General features: G+C 38.9%; 1 protein-coding gene across 16 annotated transcripts in view; it reads right to left on the bottom strand.

Annotated features, from left to right (window-relative positions):
* LOC129721272 (potassium channel subfamily T member 2) overlaps positions 1-22,448 on the bottom strand; it is a 705,817-nt gene that overhangs the window by 24,870 nt on the left and 658,499 nt on the right. For 12 of the 16 annotated variants that reach the window (XM_055673643.1, XM_055673634.1, XM_055673639.1 and 9 more), the window contains 2 exons: positions 6,166-6,342; positions 3,214-3,419 (listed from right to left, as the gene is read on the bottom strand). In XM_055673643.1, coding sequence (XP_055529618.1) covers positions 3,214-3,419; positions 6,166-6,342 — 383 coding nt within the window. The remainder of the gene's footprint in view (positions 1-3,213; positions 3,420-6,165; positions 6,343-22,448) is intronic. The other 4 variants (XM_055673644.1, XM_055673648.1, XM_055673649.1 and 1 more) reach the window with 1 other exon arrangement.

The following is a 22,448-nucleotide window of genomic DNA, read 5'->3' as shown; positions in this document are numbered from 1 at the left end:
AAATCAAAATCTCTCTGTATCTGTTTTCTCACATAAAGTAAAACTAGAAACAAACATCAAAATATCACTTTACAATACAGACAAGACAAAACGTATACTTAGCTTTCATCTTTTCATTTTCCAGTTGTTTTCATCGTTTTTGGACTTTTCTTTAAATGGAAGTACAGTGGCAACATGCATGTATGCCTTCACACACTCGTTTAATCCATACAACATTTCATTCGTTGAAAAGAGATAGCACATAAACACTGTAAACGGGGCGATGCATGGTTTTGATCTTATTGGCAAATTTCCACTTCAAGTTTAACTAGATACAAGCCAAATATAATTTGCACTATGCCAATGAATAAATTCCTAATGAGCATTCAATCACTATAAAACTATGTGGAGCAGCTGCTCGAAAAACACTCTTCTTATTGTATGTAATAACACCACACACTCCACACTTTCAAACCGTCGCCAAGACAGCGATAGAAAAAACAACAAGAAAAAATAAACACTTTGGTGAATCTAAAAAGCAACGCAATAATATTCAATTTTCACAATTAAATTCACTTTTTTCTGTGGAACTTCACACTTTTCGCACTCAGCACATTTCAATAGAACACCTGTATATATGTTTAACAATTCTTTAGGTGTAAAATAACCGAAAATCACCAAACAATGTGATGATTTCAAAGCAGGAACCAGCTGGCCAATCTTGATCACGGCCTCGCACAACCATCCGCGAACTTTTCCAAGAAAAAACAATTTTAAATTTAGAAAATAAACTCACTCCGCGATAACATCTATAACGAACATGCACAACTAAATTAAACAATTTTTCTTCCGATATAACATGCGAGCGAAAAATTTTTGCGTCCGATTTCGGTCATGGCTTGCTTCGACCGCTGCGTGAAAAAGTTTATAAAACTAGATATAAACCCAAATAGTTTAGCATGCTTTATTGATATTAGAACAAACCTGTACATATTTTAAAAGCTCTATTTGTCCTCTTTCTAAAGCTGCTTCAATATTGAAAATCGGTTGACAAATGACTGAGTTAAAAAATATTATATGCGCTGAAGTCCAAAAAACCATATTAAACCATAACTTCAGATTTTGGGGGTGTTTGGAAAATTTCTAGTATGAGCGAATGTTACACTCAACAAGACCTGCAACCTACACTAGGTCACTTCAGAAGTTCTTGCATTTTTTTTTTAATTTGTAGCACAGTGTTTTAGATAAAAGATGTTCATTTTTATACTTCTATATCTATACGGATTTTGATTTATTGTTGTATGGACTTTAATCCAGTCTATATCGCGTGTGTTCGGATTTCGATTCAAAAGTGTACGGGTTTTGATTCAGACAAAAAACTGTGTACGGATTTCGATTCAAAACATGTTCTATTTAAACATGATTTTTTCCAGTTTCGGAGTGATTTTAATCATTTTACTTGAAAATAGTGATAAAACATAAGTAGACCTATTTAGACTGTTCCGAAAATTATAAATACATCTTCTTTCTTGAATAAAACAAAAAATACAGGATTTTACGGGTCATTTTATTCTGAAATATAGATAATAAGTGTTTTCTTTCCAGTTTCAATTCAAGTTGGGATTATTTTTTGTGGGATACGCGAGTTCTCTAACTTTTCTCTTAACACTACTCATAAGCATTTGCACAGTGTGTTATCCGACCATTTTTACCACTTTAAGCCAATCTATTTTTAATTTTTCAACATTGTCCGCTGGTTTGACATATTTCCTCAGCTTTGCCTTGGTCAAAGCCCAAAAAGTTTCAATAGGGCGAATTTCAGGGCAGTTTGGAGGATTCATCTCCTTTGGGACACATGTGACATTATTTGTTTTATACCACCCTAGTGCATCCCAAAAGATTGGAGGATTGTTATGCTGCTTAACCTTTTCTGCAAACACTCTTTCACGTAAATTTTACCATTCATTGTGTCATTCGTAATGAATGGACGAGATATTTTCCCACTTTCACAAATGGCCTGCTAAACCATGACCTTCTTGCCGAATTTTTCGGTGTAAATGGCTTTCACTGGTCCAGGGACATTCTTTCCCTTCGGTGATGTATAAAATTACGGTCCTGGCAGAGTCTTATAGTCCAGTTTCATGTAGGTTTCGTCATCCATGATAACACACCCCATTTTTTTGGTCAGAAGTTTGTCATAAAGCTTCCGAGCTCTCGGTTTCACAGATTCAGCTTGTTTTGGATTTCGTTTTGGCTGCTTCTGCTTCCGACGGGTCTGCAGACCCATTCTTCCCTTGGCACGCATAACGTTACTCGCCGAGGTTCCAAGCTTTCTCGCCACATCTCGTTCTGATACTGAAGAATGCCGCTTGTAGTATTCCTTAACCTTTTTGTCCATTGTGGGATCAACAGGCCCGGGTTTTCTACCACGTCTTGGGGCATCAGTAAATGTGCACTCTTCACAATACTTCCGCAATGCGGTTTGAACTGCTCCGACACGTATACCTTCTTCTCTGGCTAATTTTCTTATAGAAAGACCACTCACGGTGCCCCATTTGTGCACAATTCGCTTTCTTTGCTCGGGAGAAAGACCAGGCATTTTCAAAATTTCGCCCTAAATGTTAGAAAAAATGACAGCATCTGTTTCTTTTGGATGTAAACAACAGGACGCAGCCAACGTTTGGTTGAATACTGCACGTTATTTGAAATGACGGTTGATCGTTAGTGTATTTATAATTATCGGAACGGTCTATAAGTAGTCATGTCAGTTTAAAGCAATATGTGATTTCTTGATTTTATATTGACCGTCGAAGATTATCATGTGCTTAGGTGTACGGATTTCGATCCAGCACGGTACTCGACTCTATTTGTAACCCGAAAACGCAACCCAATGAATCTACCTCAGAGTCGTTTAATCGAAAATTTCTTTGGGAGTTTGAGTTCCTTTGGTGCAAAACTGACTGGAGATCAACGAACTGCAAACAGTTGATTGGTAGAATCAAGAGATGCATTCGAAAAGTCAAAATGGAGGGCGTACAACGCTCTTGTTCCGACGTCATAGAAAGCTTCGTCTGAAGGCCAGTAACGGACCTTTTACAAATGCTCAATATTTTTTGTTAGTTCATAATGAGAAATAAATCAGTTTTTCTTTAAGTTCATCCACCTTTTTAAGACAGCAGTAAAAAAAATCCAAATATTTAGTTGTCACCCGTTAAAACAGGAAAGAATACTCACATGATATCACCCTCCTCCAGCTTCAAGTCGCACGACGGATTGATGATCACGTAGGACAGATTGTTCCGTTTCTCGCTCACGTCGTCATAGTCGATGCTAGGTAGATTGAGCGACTCCATGCGACTCCGGACCAGATTCGCTATCTCCGCCCGTTCGATTTGCTGCATATGATTGTCGCGCGCCTCGTCCGCCATATTGATTGAATACTGTTTTATTTTTGGGTCAGATTTCCCGACACCAAAATGAAGGTCGAGTGGAAGGTGATTTTGTTTACACACGTTCGCAAATGTATGCATACACACACACCAACAACACCCACGCATGGCCACAAGTAATCATTAGTATCAACATTTCAGGGTTGGGGGGAGAAGAAAAAACAAGAAGAAAAAGAAAGAAAATCCATTCAATTAGTCCAATTCGATTTCGAGTTCGAGATTTGAGGCGAAACACAACATCGGCAAAGGGGCGGGCAATTAGAGCTATCGTAAAAAATTCAAGGTAAGGGAAGAATCAAGGTGCGCCATTTAAAGGGTGAGCAGTTAAGCCTAAGTTTAGGTTTCGGTTAAGCTGTACACGTAACTGGGTAGCAGTTGGTTAGTTTAGGCAATCTTATAATACAGTATTCAAGTAGTACGAGTAACACAAAACGCAATCAACCAACTGAAGGAAAACAGGTGCAAATTTCGATGCGCCCCGAATGGTGGATGACGGTTTTCTGTTGTTTTTCCTGACAATTAAAGGTATTAGAGCTCTGTTGTTAGAATGAGAGCGGATATGTGTAGTGTTTTTGTAACGTTTAGAAAGCACGTAAAACAACTATCATCGTTTGATTTTTCCAGATGATACGATTGTTTCCGCTCTATAGTGTGACACCGATTACGCGTTTTTGTTGTCTGTGTGCGTGGGCAGAACTGACAGCGCTTCTACGGCCAATCAGTAAATTAGAATATAGACAAGCATAGCACTGACCGACTATTTCTAACAGAGTAGGCTACATAACAAGTGAGATAAGAGTGTTGGCGGGAAAATACTTTCAATGAGATTTTCAGACTGGCATTCAGGGCACATGTTACTTGGATGCTCGAAATAGATTTTTGTTGCTTTCAAGCCTAAATGCAAACCAATGATCGTTAACTTATCTTGCAGCTCCAAGTGGGCAGATTCCCGTCACCCAGTTTGACATACTTGGATTCAAGGTGATACTTGATAAGGCGCATTCTAGCATTCTCAATCGTGACAATTTTTGTGCTAGGTTTTCGTAGCGAACGGTTCCGAACACATTTGGTTGCACAATACTTACCCTCGCGATGATGCCTGTACTATGACTTTGACTGCGATTATCCGGAGATGCAATTGTTTTTTTTTTTTTTCGAAGGTAGCATTCGCATTGTGTGTGATTGTGATAATTGTTGGGTGAGTTATGAGTTTGTAGGTGTATGTGTGTGGCATAGGCATTTTTCTTACTGTGTTTGATTGACATCACGTGTGCTATACAGGGGAAAAATAATCTACTGAATTTTAACATGGGATGATCTCCTCATTATTTGTTTCGCCGAAACTTGAAGTCATAGTTGTAATAACAACTAAATCGCTTTTGCTGGTATATTTTAGCGAACGTATTAAATTTAGTGTAGTTCAACGAACATTAAAGAACATTGAAAAAATCTGTTTCCAAGTACATATAAGAAACATTTCTGAATAAATTCCATGGTCAAAAACCAATGTAAATGTTAACTTATATACGCGAACTGTTGCGAATCAAAGCGAGCAAAAATAATGTGCCAAATACGTGCAATAACCGATACTTGATTACAACTAGAGAATTGAGAAAGACACTTTAAATTTAAGGAATTGAAGCAAGTTGAAAAAAAATCTTTTGAAAAAACCAAACATTAACTTTGAGAAGCATGCGGGGATTGACTGTAATTTCACGTAATTGAATGTCTAATTTTATTCGGAACAATTTTTTAAGTTAATTTTAAAACAGCTTTTATGTTTCATATTTCGTCATTCTAAAAAAGTACAAAAAAAAAAACTACAAAAAATGAAAAAAGTTTAATCTCGGAGTTTGGTGGAAGTGTACGGTGCCTTTATTAAAAGTACACCCGAAATATGAAAGAAATAAGGAAAAGCTATTTTGCTTTAAGTATAGGTCGTTTTTCGATTCCAGTAAAACAATATCGATGCATTGCAGACAATTGACAGCTATCTTTTGCAAATTTGAGAAGGAAAAGAAAAAATAACACTGAGAAGAAGAAGAATGTTTCTTATTCTAAAAACAAACCAAAAAAGACATAAGAAAAAAAAATCCCAAAACTCAAAATAATTTGATAAAAGAAATACCCAAAAACATTGAGATTCGCTTTGGAAAACCAAACGTGAACACATCATTAGTAGGCAGGTTCATTTATCGCCGGATTTTTCGGAGTTTACTGCTGTGTGACACATGACCGACCGACGAGAGGCGAATTGGTTCTTGTGGGCGACACTTGAATTACCTTTCGCGTATCGACGGTGCATTTGGTGGACTGGACAGACGTTGGTGTGGATTTGCAGGTTGTGTGAACAGTGAATAGCATTTGAAAATCGTTTCTAATATATAACACAAATTGTTCGTGGGTACAGTCGGACTTCGGCTCCAAACCTACATCAGTCGGTTTAGCGAAGTCAGTCTGTACTTCGGTGAGTTTGGTGAGTTAGCGCATTTTTGTTTAGAAAAATCTCATTAACCGGTGGTGAGGTTGTGGGGTTGCACATGGTGCCGGGTTCTGGCTGGTTTGGTTGGTGGGTTTGGTTTGGTGACCGGAAAGGGGGAACATTGCCAATTACTCAAATTGAAATATTGCTGCGTGGTGTTCTGATTTTTGGTGGTGAATTCGCAAAAGGGGGGAATTTCACTGACAGGAGCATGAGAGAGAGAGAGAGGTGATCCATCAAATGTGATAAACTTACGCTCGATCCCCGGCGGCCGGTACATCCCCCGAGACAGGACGAAGACTTGCGTATGCTCGTCGGTGGCGGACGATAGGTAACGCCACGGAGGTTCGCTTCCGCGACGCCCTTGATCGGGATGCCGGATGCCGAAGTGCTGCTGGCGGTGGCCGTTGTGGTCACCACTTCCTCTTCGCACTGTTTTGCCGCGTTGCCGTCGGCGTTGTTTTGGTTGTGTGTTTTGTTTTGGATTTTTGTTAATTTTTTTTTTGTTTGATTGGTCGGTTAACAGAATGAAACGAATAAACGCACATGCGAGTACAAGCGAGCGTCATCGATTTGGTTGGGATGAATCGTAATTAGTTTTTTTGTTAGTCACAAAACATAAAAATCTTAATTGAGGTTAAGAAAAAACAGAAGCAATGCAAACATAACCAAACGAAAGGGGTCTTTGGTGGTTGGTGACTGGTGCGTGGCGTGTGATATGAAGAACTGTTTCTACTTTGATTTGAACCTGAGTCGTGATTAACCAATTTGCTACTGGCCTACAAAATGCTTCTCCTGAACAAAATCTATGAGCACTAGAACTGAAGCAAAAGTCTAGAATGTTGTCTGAAACTGAAGCAACAATTATGACGCAACTTTTTTGTTGTTTGTTGCTCAAGCTTGTACCAACTTTACGGGCAAATGGTAAACACATGAAAGCGTAACTCAGGAACTAATTTCCAAACATTTCTTTCTCTAGGCATGCACCAGCGACGGATTCAGGAAAGGGGTTACTTTGTACTATCCGAACTAAACTGAAATTGAACTTTTGATGTGTGTGCGTGACTTTTTCTCTCAACAAATAATTGAAAATGAAGAAGGTGAATTAGTGAACTACTACTCAAAACTGAACGAAACTAAAGGTGTGCCAATCCAAGGGACAAACAATCGAAACTTTCCTCAATGCTGATAACTGGTTGCTGAACAGGTCTTTAGTTCGTAATAAAATTGTAGAAAAAATAGACTCACTGTGTGCGTGTGCGATCAATTTTACCGGTCCGTGATGAGCTTACTTGTTTCTTTACTTCGCGTCAGGTTTGATTTTTATAGAATTTGTTCAAAAACCGAAAAAAGCAACTTATTGACGCAAGAACCAGAACGAAAAACGAAGGTAGCCCAAACAGAAGTACAGTTCAACACTACAGAGGGAAGAAAATCGAGTGAAAGCGGGAATCAGTTTATTTAGGATGGAGGAGGAAAAAAGAAATGACAGAAGGGGATTTCACGCAAACTCGTATACGGAGTTGGCAACACTCTCCTAGATTTCTTTGTGAAACTTTTTGGGGTTGATGACAATGGTTATTGAAGCAACATTATTTACTTGAAATCTCAAAAACTCAAAAACCTACAAACTTGAAATTGCGATTCTGGTTAAAAATAACCCAATAGAAGATAATTTTAAAACTAAGATAGCGACTTTCGTTCTATGGAACACCAGAAATGGTCAAATATCATCAATATGGATGCTTCAAAAACCGGGATGATTCCCAGAGTCTGGAAATCGATTCCAGATGACATTTAGAACTCCAAGAAGGCGACTTCCAGTGTATGGAAACAGCTTAAAATTGCTAGGTACCATCTAATACGGATATTTTCGGAACCAGGATGATGCCAAGGGGCCAGAAATGCAGTTTCCACACATTTCGTTTAAAAAAAGAGAAAAAAGAGCTACAATGCGCCTATTTAAAAACGCATATAATAGTAGAAAAATCATTTCAATCGGGAATAAATTTCCGGTAATGTATAGAATATCTTGACTACAGCGTCAACGCCAACCTCTTTCAGCAACACTGATTCGCTATTGAGGAGAACTAGGTTTAGTAAACGGCTAGGCAGTGCGTACCAGCAGTACACCCGTACTAGCTGGCATGAAATAGATCCCAGTGTGGTCCAAGGCATAATGCCATATCCCCAGTGGTGGGCACCGCTAATCGAAAATTTAGCGACGCTAATCGCTAAGCCGCTAACCGAAAAACTTAGCTCGATAATCGCTAAACGCTAAACGCTAAACCCACATTAGCGGAACTTTCGCTAATCGCTAATCGCTAACCTTTTTAATATGTAAATAGCAGTGGTGGGCACCATTCCGCTAGTTCGCTAATTAGCGACGCTAAAATTCAGTTAGCGATTTAGCGATTTCGCTAATTTCTGTGCTGGTTAGCGAATTGTTAGCGTTGCTGAAATTTTGGCCTTCGAAACGCTAATCGCTAATTCGCTAAATTTTGTAGAGAAGTGACAATAAAAATATTTAGAAAAACTGTGAATTGCTGATGGCGTACGTAAATTGATTCGAAAGATGAACATACTTTACTGCGAAAGTTACTTTTGTCAATTTTTTTACCCTAGAATGGAGTTCCAGTTATCGTACAAGCCACAGGAGCATTTTGAAGAACAAGCACAAGGTCAAGATTAAATTTTTGGCACACTAAGAACTTTGGTAAATTGCAAGGCGCTTGAAATTATGACAACTTTGGTTCTACTTTTTCTATTCAGATAATAATTGAATTTTTATGAAAACATTCCTAAGAGTATCTATTTTCAATGCAAGCTAAATAACTTTTGTTATTCTTGTTTTGTTTTGCAAATACTTAGCTTTAAAAAGAAATTGTTTGTTTAACCAAAAAAGATCAAAGTGGTCCAAATCTTACAAAAAACGAGCAATAAATATAGTGATATGACTATTTACATATTAAAAAAGTTAGCGATTAGCGATTAGCGAAAGTTCCGCTAATGTGGGTTTAGCGTTTAGCGTTTAGCGATTATCGAGCTAAGTTTTTCGGTTAGCGGCTTAGCGATTAGCGTCGCTAAATTTCCGATAAGCGGTGCCCACCACTGGTAAATAGTCATATCACTATATTTATTGCTCGTTTTTTGTAAGATTTGGACCACTTTGATCTTTTTTGGTTAAACAAACGAAAACAATTTCTTTTTAAAGCTAAGTATTTGCAAAACAAAACAAGAATAACAAAAGTTATTTAGCTTGCATTGAAAATAGATACTCTTAGGAATGTTTTCATAAAAATTCAATTATTATCTGAATCGAAAAAGTAGAACCAAAGTTGTCATAATTTCAAGCGCCTTGCAATTTACCAAAGTTCTTAGTGTGCCGAAAATTTAACCTAGACCTTGTGCTTGTTCTTCAAAATGCTCCTGTGGCTTGTACGATAACTGGAACTCCATTCTAGGGTAAAAAAATTGACAAGAGTAACTTTCGCAGTAAAGTATGCCCGCATAATCAATAACCATAAAACGTGCCTAACACCTAGTTCGGGATATAGTCCCGACTGTATGGGGTATCGTTAAACCATATGGAATATAATCCGTTTATGGTTATTGATTATGCGGGTGTTCATCTTTCGAATCGATTTACGTACGCTATCAGCAATTCACAGTTTTTCTAAATATTTCTATTGTCGCTTCTCTTCAAAATTTAGCGAATTAGCGATTAGCGTTTCGAAGGCCAAAATTTTAGCGACGCTAACAATTCGCTAACCAGCTCAGAAATTAGCAAAATCGCTAAATCGCTAACTGAATTTTAGCGTCGCTAATTAGCGAGTTAGCGAATTAGCGGAATGGTGCCCACCACTGCATATCCCTAACTCCACGTGGAACTGACTGAAATACGAGCAACCAAGGAAAGATTGGGGAACCAGTGGGAGGTTGGTCGAATGCTGACAGGGAAGCGGTAGTTGTTCTCCTTGGAGAGCAGCTTGTCTGAGAGTCTGTTTCCCAGGATAGGGGCGGCTCAAACAGCGACTGTTACGAAGTGGACGGTTGAACTATGAAATGCGGTGTCTCGCCACTACACCCAAGAAGGCAGCCCCGTCGCGAGAGTAGGCGTCGCAGCACTAGTAAAGCAGCATGATAAAATAAACATAGGGTAAACTAGCCTATAGTGGACCCCTTCCCTATAGTGAACCATCCGCCAGATTAACACAATTTATGTGAAAATTTGAGAGATTTTCAGAAAACTACCATCGGGAAACATCTTTCGCAGTCAATCTGCATCACCCATATTTATATACTCCGACAGACGTTAAAGAAAATTGAGTTGATATGACAGGTGGTCCAATATAGGTTTATATAGTAAAGGGGTCCAGTATAGATTAATTTACCCTACTACGAACAATCAAGAATTGAAAACAAACCGGAATTACCGGCAATGATCTAACGACGGAATAAGGACGACGATTAGAAGCTCAGTACAAGTAACAGTAGATCGCTTGACGCCCCGGGTGCCGACCGGATTCTGCTGGATCAGCTAGAACTTCACCAGTTCGGCATCGTTGCGCTTCAGGTGCTTTACTGGAAAGAAGAGAAGGTACGGCGAATTTATGGCCGCAGGGCACAGTTTTACCAGAGCGGCGGTACAACCAATGGGCTGGGTACCGGCTTTATAGTGCTGGGCAGGATGCAGAGTCGTGCGATCAAGTGGCAGGCGTTCAGCGACTGGTTGTGTTTGTCGAGAACAAAAGGCCGGTTATAGAACTACACCATCCTCAATGTCTACTGCCCTCACGACGGACGTCCCGATATAGAGTAAGAAACGTTTTACGCACAGTTGGGAAAACTCTACGATAGCTGCTCGCGTAGAGATATCAAGATCGTTATTGGGAACATGAACGCTCAGATCGGTAAGGAAGACATGTATAAGCCGGTGATCAGCCCGCAAGGCCTGCACACCGTAATGAACGACAACGGCCAGGGATGCATCAACTTCGCAGCTTCCCGCAGATTGGCAGTCCGAAGAACCTGCTTTCTCCAAAAAGACATCCACGAAACCACCTGAAGATCACCTAACAAACGTACAACAAACCAAATTGACAATGTTCTCATCGACGGTCCGTTTTTCTCAGACATACAAACGTGCGCACCAATTGCGGTGGGGATATTGGCATGACCACTTCGATCGAGTCTAGTGTGACGAAGTAAAAAGTTGACGATATACCTGATACGACCGGTAGTCCTCTACGGAATCGATACATCGACGCTTCTGACGGAGGGCCTCAACGCTCTTGAAGTTTTCAAACGGGAGTTGCTGCGGACTGTCTATTGTGGAGTATAGACGGACGACGGATAATGGCGACAGTGCATGAACCATGAGCTGCGTGCGCTGCTTGGAGAGAGCCCTGTTGCCCACCTGACGAAAGTCAATAGGTTGCGGTGGGCCGGTCGCGTCGTAAGGATGCCAGACGATGATCCAGTGAAATCACTTCTCTTCAGCAACCCTGTTCTGTTCAACCCTGACTAGAGGGGCGCAGCGTGCACGATAGCTCGACCAGCTCGAAAGAGACTTGCCGGTGGGGAGACGTCTGGGAAATTGGTGAAACACAGCCCAAAACCGAGCAGCATGGCAACAACTCCTTGAAACAGCACGAGCCACTACGGCTCCCATCTGATTGGTAAGGTAAGTAAGAGAGCTAGGGTGGAAAATCGATCCTGGGTGCAGTACTAGTTCTTAGCTAGGGGGAGCTGTAGCCCCCTCTAGCCCCCCCCGTAGTTGCGCCCATGGCCGTAGTAAACAGTGTGATAGCAATTCCGCAGTGTAAGCACAGACGACGTATGCAGTACGTATGGTTTCAAAGCTGGCACAGCCAAAAATCAATACGATACTTATAACTCTAGATCAGATGTCGATCGTTGCAGATTACGACAAGCCGCAAATTTCAACGTCTCTACAAAAGAGTTGAAATTGAAAAAGCAAACAAACTCAAAGTGAACGATTCTTGGGTTAAAAACATCACAGATGTTGGTATTCCCCAAGAAACGATGGTTCTTTTGGGCTATGGTCCCAAGTTCGCCTTGCCGTTGGAAAATAATCAAGAAATTCCATATTTCAAGATTATCGCGGACTTGGAATCAATTCTACAGTCCGAACGAGATGAGAGTTTGCAAATGGTTTGTCGCAATCAGTACATCAACATAATTCAAAATCATATGAACAGGCTAACGAACGGTGGTCATACATCACCACCAGACACTATCAATCGTTTTTTGATCGAAGCATTTCATGTCAGCAAAAAGTTCATCCCAGAAAATCCAGACTTATGTGTTGTAATCGCCGATAAGGGTAATAAAACAGTTATAATGAAAAGAGAAGATTATGAGTCAAAAATGAGAGCCCTTATTGACGACATCGACACATACGAAAGGATCGACGCGGATTGGACAAGCAAAATTCAAACGAAAAATAACACGCTTGTGAAATCACTATTCGGCCAAAAAATGATTGATCAACCCACCAAGAATCGGCTAACTACATACAACGCGACTTGCCCTAAAATTTATGGACTACCTAAAATTCATAAAGACGGCAATCCACTGAGGGTCATACTGTCATGCATAAACTGCCCAACATATGATCTCTCAAAATACCTTGCTAGCATTCTGCATCATTCGATAGACCACGAGAAATATAACGTACGCAACTCATAAGAGTTCTGTACGTTTATTTACAACGTCACACTTCCCCCCAACTATGTATTGGTATCGTTTGATGTGGTAAGCCTGTTCACTTGCATACCGAGAGACTTGGTGGTACAAGCGGTGAGAAATAACTGGAACATGATAGAGAAAAATACGACGATCAAAGATCAAAATGTTTTTATCAAGCTCATTGAGTTTAACATCTCGTCCAGTTATTTCACCTTCCGTGGGGCCTATTACCGGCAAAAGGAGGGGACAGCCATGGGGAATCCTTTGTCACCTGCTTTAGCTGCTCTTGTAATGACTACATTACTTGATGATGTGCTTGCGAAGATCGATGTACACATTCCATGTATTAAAAAATACGTCGACGATTTGTTCACCGCTCTCCCAGCTGACAAGATTGAATATGTGAGGAACGCTCTCAACGGGTTCGACTCACATATTCAATTCACATATGAGGTAGAAAATAACAACCGATTACCGTATTTAGATATGGTTCTTATTAGAACCAACGAACAAAAAATCGTGACCGAGTGGTATAAGAAACCTGTCGCTTCCGGGAGAATTCTTAATTTTCTCTCGATGCACCCGCTGGCACAGAAATTGAATACGGCAACCGGTTTTATTGGGAGAGTGTTCCGATTATCGACGAACAAATCGCTCACGGAAAATATGCAGATAGTACGCGCAGGGTTGATATTTGTTGACAGTCTTGAGTGAAGGTGAAAAAAAGCATCCAGAAACGTTATTTTTTTACAATCCTTTCAGAGTTCTCCCTTCCCGCTTTTTGCATAGAAGTGAACTGTCAAAACACCTCATTATATTTCATGCGATGAAAGCAACACAACAAAATCAGTTTATCAGTTAACGAAGATTGCCAAGGCATCGGTCAGTGTCAGTGAAAAAGTGTTTCGGTGAGGTTTATTTTGGTAGAGTGGACTGTTTGTTTTTCTTTTTCGCTTTGAAGTGAAGATCACTTGGTTGGATTTGTCGTCAAATTTTATTCCGTAACCGTGAACGATGCGCGCGATCTATTTCATCTGAGTATAACAGCACGTTACTAGGACGAAAATCTAGTGTATCTGAAAGAGTGCTGCGATCATTGGAAGTGAAAATTGAAAATGATTGGCTGTAATTTTTGAAGAATTTTGCTGGGGAAAATGACTTTTATCAGCACTGAGTACGCGAGCACTTGCTTACTAACAACTATCCGAGCTCACTGATAAATCGGTTAATCAACAGATTTATCAACCAAAGCACGAATAACGTTGTTGAGGAAGTAAACTCGGAACCAAAAGTATATCGATCTTTCCACCATGTTGGCGGCCTCACACCCGCACTTGCACGCAGCATTAAAAAGAACCATGAAAATATCAGTCTGAGTTTCAAATGCGTCAAAACCAACAGACTACTTTTCACGAAACTCAAAGACTCTTCTTCGCATCTTTCAAAAAGAAACGTTATATACCGTATCCCGTGTGCAGACTGCGATAGCTCATACATTGGTATGACTACACAGCAACTAAAGAACCGTCTTGCTGCGCACCGCTCTCTCATGAAACGCTACGAACAGTATAGAGATTCTAGCACTGAGAGGGAGGGAAGGGAAGATGAGTTTAAAAAGACGGCGTTGATAAAGCATGCGATAGAAGAGAATCACAGTTTCAATATAGCCAACACTAGAATTTTAACTTCGGATGACAGGATTCAAGCGTTACAGGTGTTAGAAATGTGTTACATCGCATGTGACAGATCCGCAATAAATTATAGAACGGACACGAACAACTTAAGCATCGCTTACTCCGGCACGCTGCGATCTCTCACATGTTGATGCAGACTACTACAGTCTCTAGCACTCTCTATCTCTGTCTTGCAACATTATTTCTCTCCGTTGTGACGCAACATTTCCCGACGGCTTTAATCGTGTGTGATGTGTGTTGGAAGATCAGCTGTTTACGTTTTTTAAATTTTGAAAAGTCACAAACCAATTTATATTTTGTATATTTTATATCCATAGTGTAGTGCAGTTAACCTAAAGCAATTTTACACCAATGCACCATATTTTGACGAGAACTTGTTTGTTTTGTTTGTAAGTTGTGTATGTAATAACTTAATTCGTGTGACTAATTTATGTAAATTGTAAACTGTTAATCGTAGTTGCCCTGAGGACGAGGAAATATATCCTTGATGAAACGTCGGCTTTGACATAATAAAACGTGTTTTAAAGAAACCTGTGACCGAAATTGCCATCATTGAACCCATCTAGATCAGAGGTTCACAAAAGGCGCTCCGCAAATCTTTTGCATGTGCTCTGCGGCAATCCAGATTTTTTGCTCGACGGAGCACTTTTTCAAACCAAACCTAACTATGACAGTCTTGAAATCAACTGACGATATATTTCGTGTTACTCTTGAAATTGATCGGCCTGAAATTAATGATACTTCATGAAGCAACAAATCTGATCTGTTTAACCGCAAATCCAAGCGTATATAATGTTTTCAAGCTAGTGAAATTCTGGTGATCATTTAACAACCACGTAAGCCATAATGACAAAAAATGTAAAAAGTAGGAGGGTGGTATTCAAGACACGACCGCATGACGTTGGACTACGGTATTCTTATATTCCATTAAAACAAATAATAGAGAGAATTGCAACTCTAGTATTTACTGCAATTTTATCTAACAGTGCATTTCTGGATGCTGAGACGTTAAAACGTTATGAATAATAATATATACTAAAAGAATGGATATTTTTTTTTATTTAATCGCTGTCATTTCATACATATTCGAATCAACCCTTTGTTTGCTGCACTACCAAGACAATCATTTAATTGAGCGAATTGGTAAAATTTTCCTATCTAAGCAAAAAGCAAACTTTACGAAACTATCTGAAATTGGAGCCCAGAACGATTTAACCGAAAATTTTAAATTTGAAAATTGTTTGACATTTAATCGATAAAACTCATGCTAGGTTAGTTCCAGCCCAGCATATAACTTCATGTATTTGAAAAAAAAAAAAAATGTTTGGTTCAATAACTCAATATAGCAAGAGCTCAATCACACGTTTTTCGGTAGTTGTTATCAAGGTTTGGGCGAGTGACAGGAAAATATCTTAACTTCTTCAGTTGTGATTTAGAGCATTTCTAATTGTTTTGTTATTTATAACGATAGCGACAAGTTTGTTTCTTTCTCTGTGTGCGAGAAACAAAATCAAAACCGCGCACCGAGAAACAAAAACGAAAATTTAATGAATGCTCATTGAGAAAACTTGCAACTCTTTTTACCAATAACTTATGATACTCAAAAGAACCCGTTTTGATCTAAATCAAATTTCTAGTAAATAAGTGTTGATCATTCATAGGTAGTAATTTTTCCTCGATGAATAAAGACTGGCTGAAGAAGTTAAAATCGCTGCTGTAAAATCAAATTCACAACTGTGTTCGTTAAGACGTTTTAATATTTTCAATGACAATAATAATTTCCGATAAACACCCGCTATAGTTATTCACACACATGCTATAACTATCTAAACACGCGTTAAAACTATTCATACACACGCTGTAGCTATAGCTATCCATACACACGCTATTCCTTTCCATACATCCGATACAACTATCTATACACTATACCCTATAACTAATCATTACACACGCAGCAGCTATCCACACACAAGCTATAACTATCCGTACACACGCGTAAGATATACACGCAATAGTCATAATATGCTACACATCAAATATATTAAATACCAATATAGTTCACTTACGTGAAATTATGAAGACAAATTGAAAATGACAGAAGCGTTAGTCACCTTTTCGACCGCTAGGTGCGCCACTTCTGATTTTGTTCTACACGACATGCGAAATAGAGCAACTTTTGACAATAATATTACCCTAATGGGTACACTGAAAAAAATTCACATTTTATTGTGAAGTGGACTCGGCCGAATATTTTATAATAATAAAGTTCGCCTATGCATAAGGCAATCCATGGGTAGTGTTCCACGGTTTGTACGTTTGTCGACCTCCGACAATATTTTGAGTTGTAAAATGGCGACTTCCGGTGACTGGGAAACTGCCGAAAATGACCAAATACCACCTAATATGTTTTTTTTTTAACTAGAATGACGCTCAGAGGCCAGAAATTGTCTCGAAATGCCAGTTTGAAATCCAAGATGGCGACTTCCGGTTTTTGAAAAATCAGACAAAATTTTGAATTTCGAATTTTGAATTTTGAAAAGAGGAAAATGACCAAATACCACCAATATGGATGTTTCTTTAACTAAAATGACGCTCAGAGGCCAGAAATTGTCTCTGAATACCATTTTGAAATCCAAGATGGCGACTTCCGGTTTCTGAGAAACAGCGAGATATGACCAAATACCATCCAATATGGGTATTTCCGAAATCGTGATGATGCACTGAAACCACAAATCGACCTCAGACAACATTTTGAGTAGTAAAATGGCGACTTTTGGTGACTGGAAAACTGCCGAAAATGACCCAAAAACAACCAAATATGGGTGTTTCTTTAACCAGAATGATGCTCAGAGGCCAGAAATTGTCTCCAAATGCCATTTTGAAATCCAATATGGCGACTTCCGGTTCCTAAACAACAGTGGCAAAAGACCAAATAACACTCATTATGGGTATTTCCGGGATTGTTATGATGCACTGAAGCTACGAATCGACCTCAGATAACATTATGAATTGTAAAATGACGACTTCCGGTAAATGGGAAACTGCTGAAAATAACCAAATAACACCCAATATGGGTATTTCTTCAACCGGCCGATTTCCATCCAATATGAGATGTTTCGATACCAGAATGATACACAGGAGCTAGAATCGACCACAGACAACATTTTGAATTCTAAGATGGTGACTTCCGGTTTCTGTAGAACAGCCGAAAATGACTAAATAACACCTATCATTGGTGTTTCTTAAACCAGAATGACGCTCAGGGGCCAGAAATTGTCTCCAAAAAAAATAACCTAAAGGGACCAAATACCACCCAATATGAGTGTTTCTTTAACCAGAATGATGCATGGAGCTAAAAATTGACCTCAGACACCATTTTGAATTGTAAGATGGCAACTTCTGGGAAACAGCCGAATACTACTGCATATGAATATTTCCGTAATCGAAATAATGTATAGAAGCCAAGCATTGACCCTGGACACCATAATGAATTCGAAGATGACCACTTTCAGTTTCTGGAAAACAACGAAAATAACTGAATACCACCTAACATGAGTGTTTTCGGAATAGAGGTGACGTACTAAAGGCAAAAGTCGAGGATGTTGTCATTCCGATAAAACCAATAATTTCAAACGATATAAACAAATCGCAAGAAATCAATGAATTTGGAATGTTGAAAATTATTGAATTAAACACAAAAATAGGCGGGACGAAGTTTGCCGGGTCAGCTAGTAAATACATAAATATGCTGGTTAAAGCAAAGCTGCAAGTGATGAATATGAAGATTAGAACTCGAGAGCAAAAAATTCGGAGGGATAAAAAAAAAACAAAAAATACTTTCAAAACGAAGAAAACTAAACATTAAATAATAGTTTTCGCATAACAGTTGTTATCACTAATTACGTTTGTTTTGTTGAATATCTTTTATGCATAATATAATAAAGCTTTTAAACCAATTACAACATTATATGTATCAATACTTAAATCGTTAACTTGATAGAACATTCAAGTGTTATCTAAGCTAAAAGTTGCACAACAACCATATACGACTATTGACAACCATTGTGCGGTTTCTCCTTTTATCTTTTTCACGAGGTAATTGAAATATTCATTTAATTGTACACATCGTGGCCTGATTATTGAGCTTGAGCTCGACGGCCGCACATTTCGTAGTTGCTTCCCGTGATGGATCTGAGCTAGTGAAGTTACACAGGGAACCACGTATATAGCAACTTGGGATTAGTTTACCATTTACACGTCGTGGCCTGATTATTTGAATATTTCTTCTTCGTGCCTCGATAAGCTACATGTATTATATTATCAATATTTAACTCCCGGAATGGCGTTAGTTTTACATACAAACAATATATGCACGAAATCTGCAACATATTTTTTTCTGTGAAGGTATGAAATTGAGTCAACTAAATCTAAAATTGAGTAAATTCAGTTTCGTGTGTGAGAATGTCACACGCCCACAGAAATTCAACAACAATGCACAGTGGTACAGTAAGGCAATGTAGGCGGACACGAGTCTTTCGATGCGATTTTGTGGTTTTAGAGTAAAATTTTTTTCTAAGAACTTGTTTCTTATATTTAGTCTATTTTTATGTGCAAATGAAAATTAGGGTGGTCCTGAAATCGACTAAATGAAAAAACTAACTTTTTATTTGCATAAATAAATGTATACATTCATCGGCACAGTTGTGGATCAACTAATTTTAGGCAACTTTCGGTATTTCTTCACAATATTTATACAATATTTGTTCTATCAAATGATACCAAAAAATATTATTTATGTTTGCCCTATTTTTAAAATAGAAATAGTGAAAACTCTTCATCTGTATAATATATCGACAATGTTTTTTCGTCAAAATTGGCGTATTTTTGATTAAAGTTACCGGAGAAAACTTTGTTTTTAAATTTGAATTGAAAAAATAGAGCGAAACTGTTTTTGGAAACCAAATTTCATGTCTACAAAAAAGTTTTTTTACAAAGTTACTTAGAATTAGTTGGTCTACAAGTTTGCCAAAGAATGTTTTATTTCGTTGATTTAAGGACCACCCTAATTTTCATTCGCACATGAATAGAGGACTATGTATAAGAAACAACTTTTTACAAAAACTATGGCTTTAAACCGCAAACCAAAATCGCAACGAAAAGCCTATGTCCGCCTAAATTGCCTTACTGTACCACTGTGCAATGAGTTTAGTTACCTTTTTCACCACAAGAGGGGGTGTTCCCTGTCTGTCTTCACGGGAATATATGGGAAATTCGAGAGTGAACTATATTGTTACTTTAAGATATTTGTACACATGCTAGTGTCTTACACACGCTATAGCTAGCCTTACACACGCAACAGCGCCATCCCTATCATCGCAAATGTCATAGCAATACAGATGCACATACGCTATATGTGCACACTGCACACACACCCAACGTTTTCACCCAACGATATCTGAATTGGATTACCGCTGGTGGGGTCCAACTCAGATCGAAGAAGCACCGAACTGAATGAAGAAATGCAGCTTCCCACTACCTCCGCCGCTGCTGCCTGATACCACCGCTCTGGTTCTGCTGTAGCTCAGTTTGGCCGCTGGAATCAGCCACCGCTGCTGATTATACAAGACCGGCCTGGTGGCCTTTCACTTGTTAACTGATGACTGCTATGAGACGACACAGGCTATTATATAGCCCAAAGCAAAAATCCATCCGCGAGCAAACAAGAGGCGAGCTTGTGATTGGTTGAATGTGCACGACTTTTAACACAACTTTTAACTAGTTTAGTATCGAAAACATATTTAAATTATTATATGACAATCTTGCGCAATATTTCCCCTATCAATCAAGCCATTGGTGTTTAGAATCTGTTCAGTGGTAATGATAAAAGAAGCATTTTAAAACGGTGTTGAAACACCTGTTGCAGCTACCGAAAGCGAGCTCGTCATTGGTGGAAAGCTGTGAGACTGTTTACAAAGTCAGATCGGTTGTATCCGTTAGTGTCGACTGTGCTTGTGAAGAGAGGTGGTGATTGGTTGCTCGGTATGATTTAGACAATCGATGTGATTTATCAATTTTTCAATAGTGTATCTCGAACAATAGGTTATTTTTGTTACATAAATTCAACCGTAAAAGAATTTCTGATCGGTTGATGCCAAAACCTCGAAATTCTGAAAAGAAATGACTGATGTATAAGCGCTCAAAACCTGACCACTTTTCCCTGGTTTTCCCCGGTTGAATTACTAGATTTTCAAATTCAGGTGCCTAACTTCGATATAGACGTTAGTCCAACGTCAAAAAAAGTCATTCACGTGTTGTATGTATGTTGTATGTGAAGGAAGGCATTGAAAGGAAGTCTGAGAATAAACGTGCGCAAGCCACTGGACAAATGACCTCGTCCTGTCAAGATTCAAACCTACGACTACGTGTTAGCATGTTAGCACTCTAATCACACTGTTTAGTCCTACATCACCATTTCATACAACCTCTAGGGCTGTATACCTTCTGATAGTTTCAAAGATATTTTGTAGATTTATCGGCTTAATCAGTCCGTGTATAGAAGCAAAAACGATTTTTTGTTTCTCAATCCGACAGTTTCGGTGACTTTATTTCACCACCAGTCACCGAAACTGTCGGATTAAGAAACAAAAAATCGTTTTTGCTTCTATACACGGACTGATTAAGCCGATAAATCTACAAAATTAACCGCTACAGTCGACAAACAAACAAGTTTCAAAGATATTCTTTCCTCTCTGGCTTATTGTAAATAATTTGTGAAAAGATGACAAAGAAGAAGAGGTTTAGCGTTTCAATTTCATCGACATTTTCCTAGTCCAAATATATGTGAGTTAAGTTCACAGATTTTTATCCAGAGCTTCCGCTGTCTGGAAAACGCCCTGAAATAGACAACTGCCACTTATTATGGTTATTTCTCGAATTAATATGATGCGCAAAGACTAGAAATTCATTTTACACATAATTTTTAAATTCAGGGTGTGACTGCCAGTTTTTGGGAAAGAGGCTAAAATAGCCAAATACATACTATTTAATATTGGTATTTCTGATTCTGATGCCTTTTTCAAATCCAAAATGGCGAATTCTGCTTTCAGGTAAACATAACAGTATGTATTTGCCAAACACAACCCGGAACCTTGACTTTGAAATCCAAGATGGCCACTTGGGAAGCGAGCGGCTGTATAGTGCAATTAATGTCGAGGCTAGGTATGCTCTATCTACGAGGAGAAACTATCTACGGACTGACTAGAAAAACTCATATGCCCTACCATGTCCAGTCACCACTGGAACTGATACTCTCTGTAACATTGATGTACACCATCCTCCATTAATGATGACCTTCAACAGTCCTGTTAAGGCTCAGTTTATAGGAGAGTTCAACTTTCGGCGGGAAAACGCTGATGCTATCAGTTGGGCACTGGGAGGTATTTCAATCAGTGTTGAAATTTGGATGAGGCCGTGTCTGGATTTACTGCATTGATTCAGGAATTTGTATATTCCCAAAGTTCGTGCCTATCAAAAAGACAGAAACAGTCGGTCATACAAAGCTCTGAACAGAAGTCTATATACAATATTCGTGCGCAAAACGGAACACAACCTAGGTTCGAACCTGAAATTGCTGCAGCTATGGTTACTGTCTCTAGTAACACATTTAGCGCTGAAATCTTCACATTTCCAAACGTAGAAGTTGCCGAAGTTATTGCGCGACCTAAAAAAACCTTTCTCTCTTGGACCCGATGGTATTCCAGCCGCAATTCTGGAAAAATGCTTTCCACATCAAAGTTACCACTTCAATGTCACCAATTTTCTCGCAGCTGGAAAGAATCTTCAATGTTCCGGGTATTCAAGAAAGGTGATAAACAAAATGTAGAACTTAATCGTGGAATCTTATGTTTGTGTGCTTGCTCAAAAAAATTGGAAACTATTGTCCATAATCCTCTCATGTTCAGCACAAAAAGCTTATTTCTACTGCTCAGCATGGGTTTTACCCTGGTCGATCCGTTTACACTAGCTTGCTCTACATGGACTGCTTTTTAACCCATTCCTCATGGATTACTAACTGCCGAGCCTGTCGCATGGCTCGGAAATTCAACTAGATTGGTGTGAAAGGGCTCAGTT

Source organism: Wyeomyia smithii, chromosome 2 (genome assembly GCF_029784165.1).
Source record: "Wyeomyia smithii strain HCP4-BCI-WySm-NY-G18 chromosome 2, ASM2978416v1, whole genome shotgun sequence".
Lineage (NCBI taxonomy): Eukaryota > Metazoa > Arthropoda > Insecta > Diptera > Culicidae > Wyeomyia > Wyeomyia smithii.
This window is presented reverse-complemented; position numbering and strand designations above follow the sequence as displayed.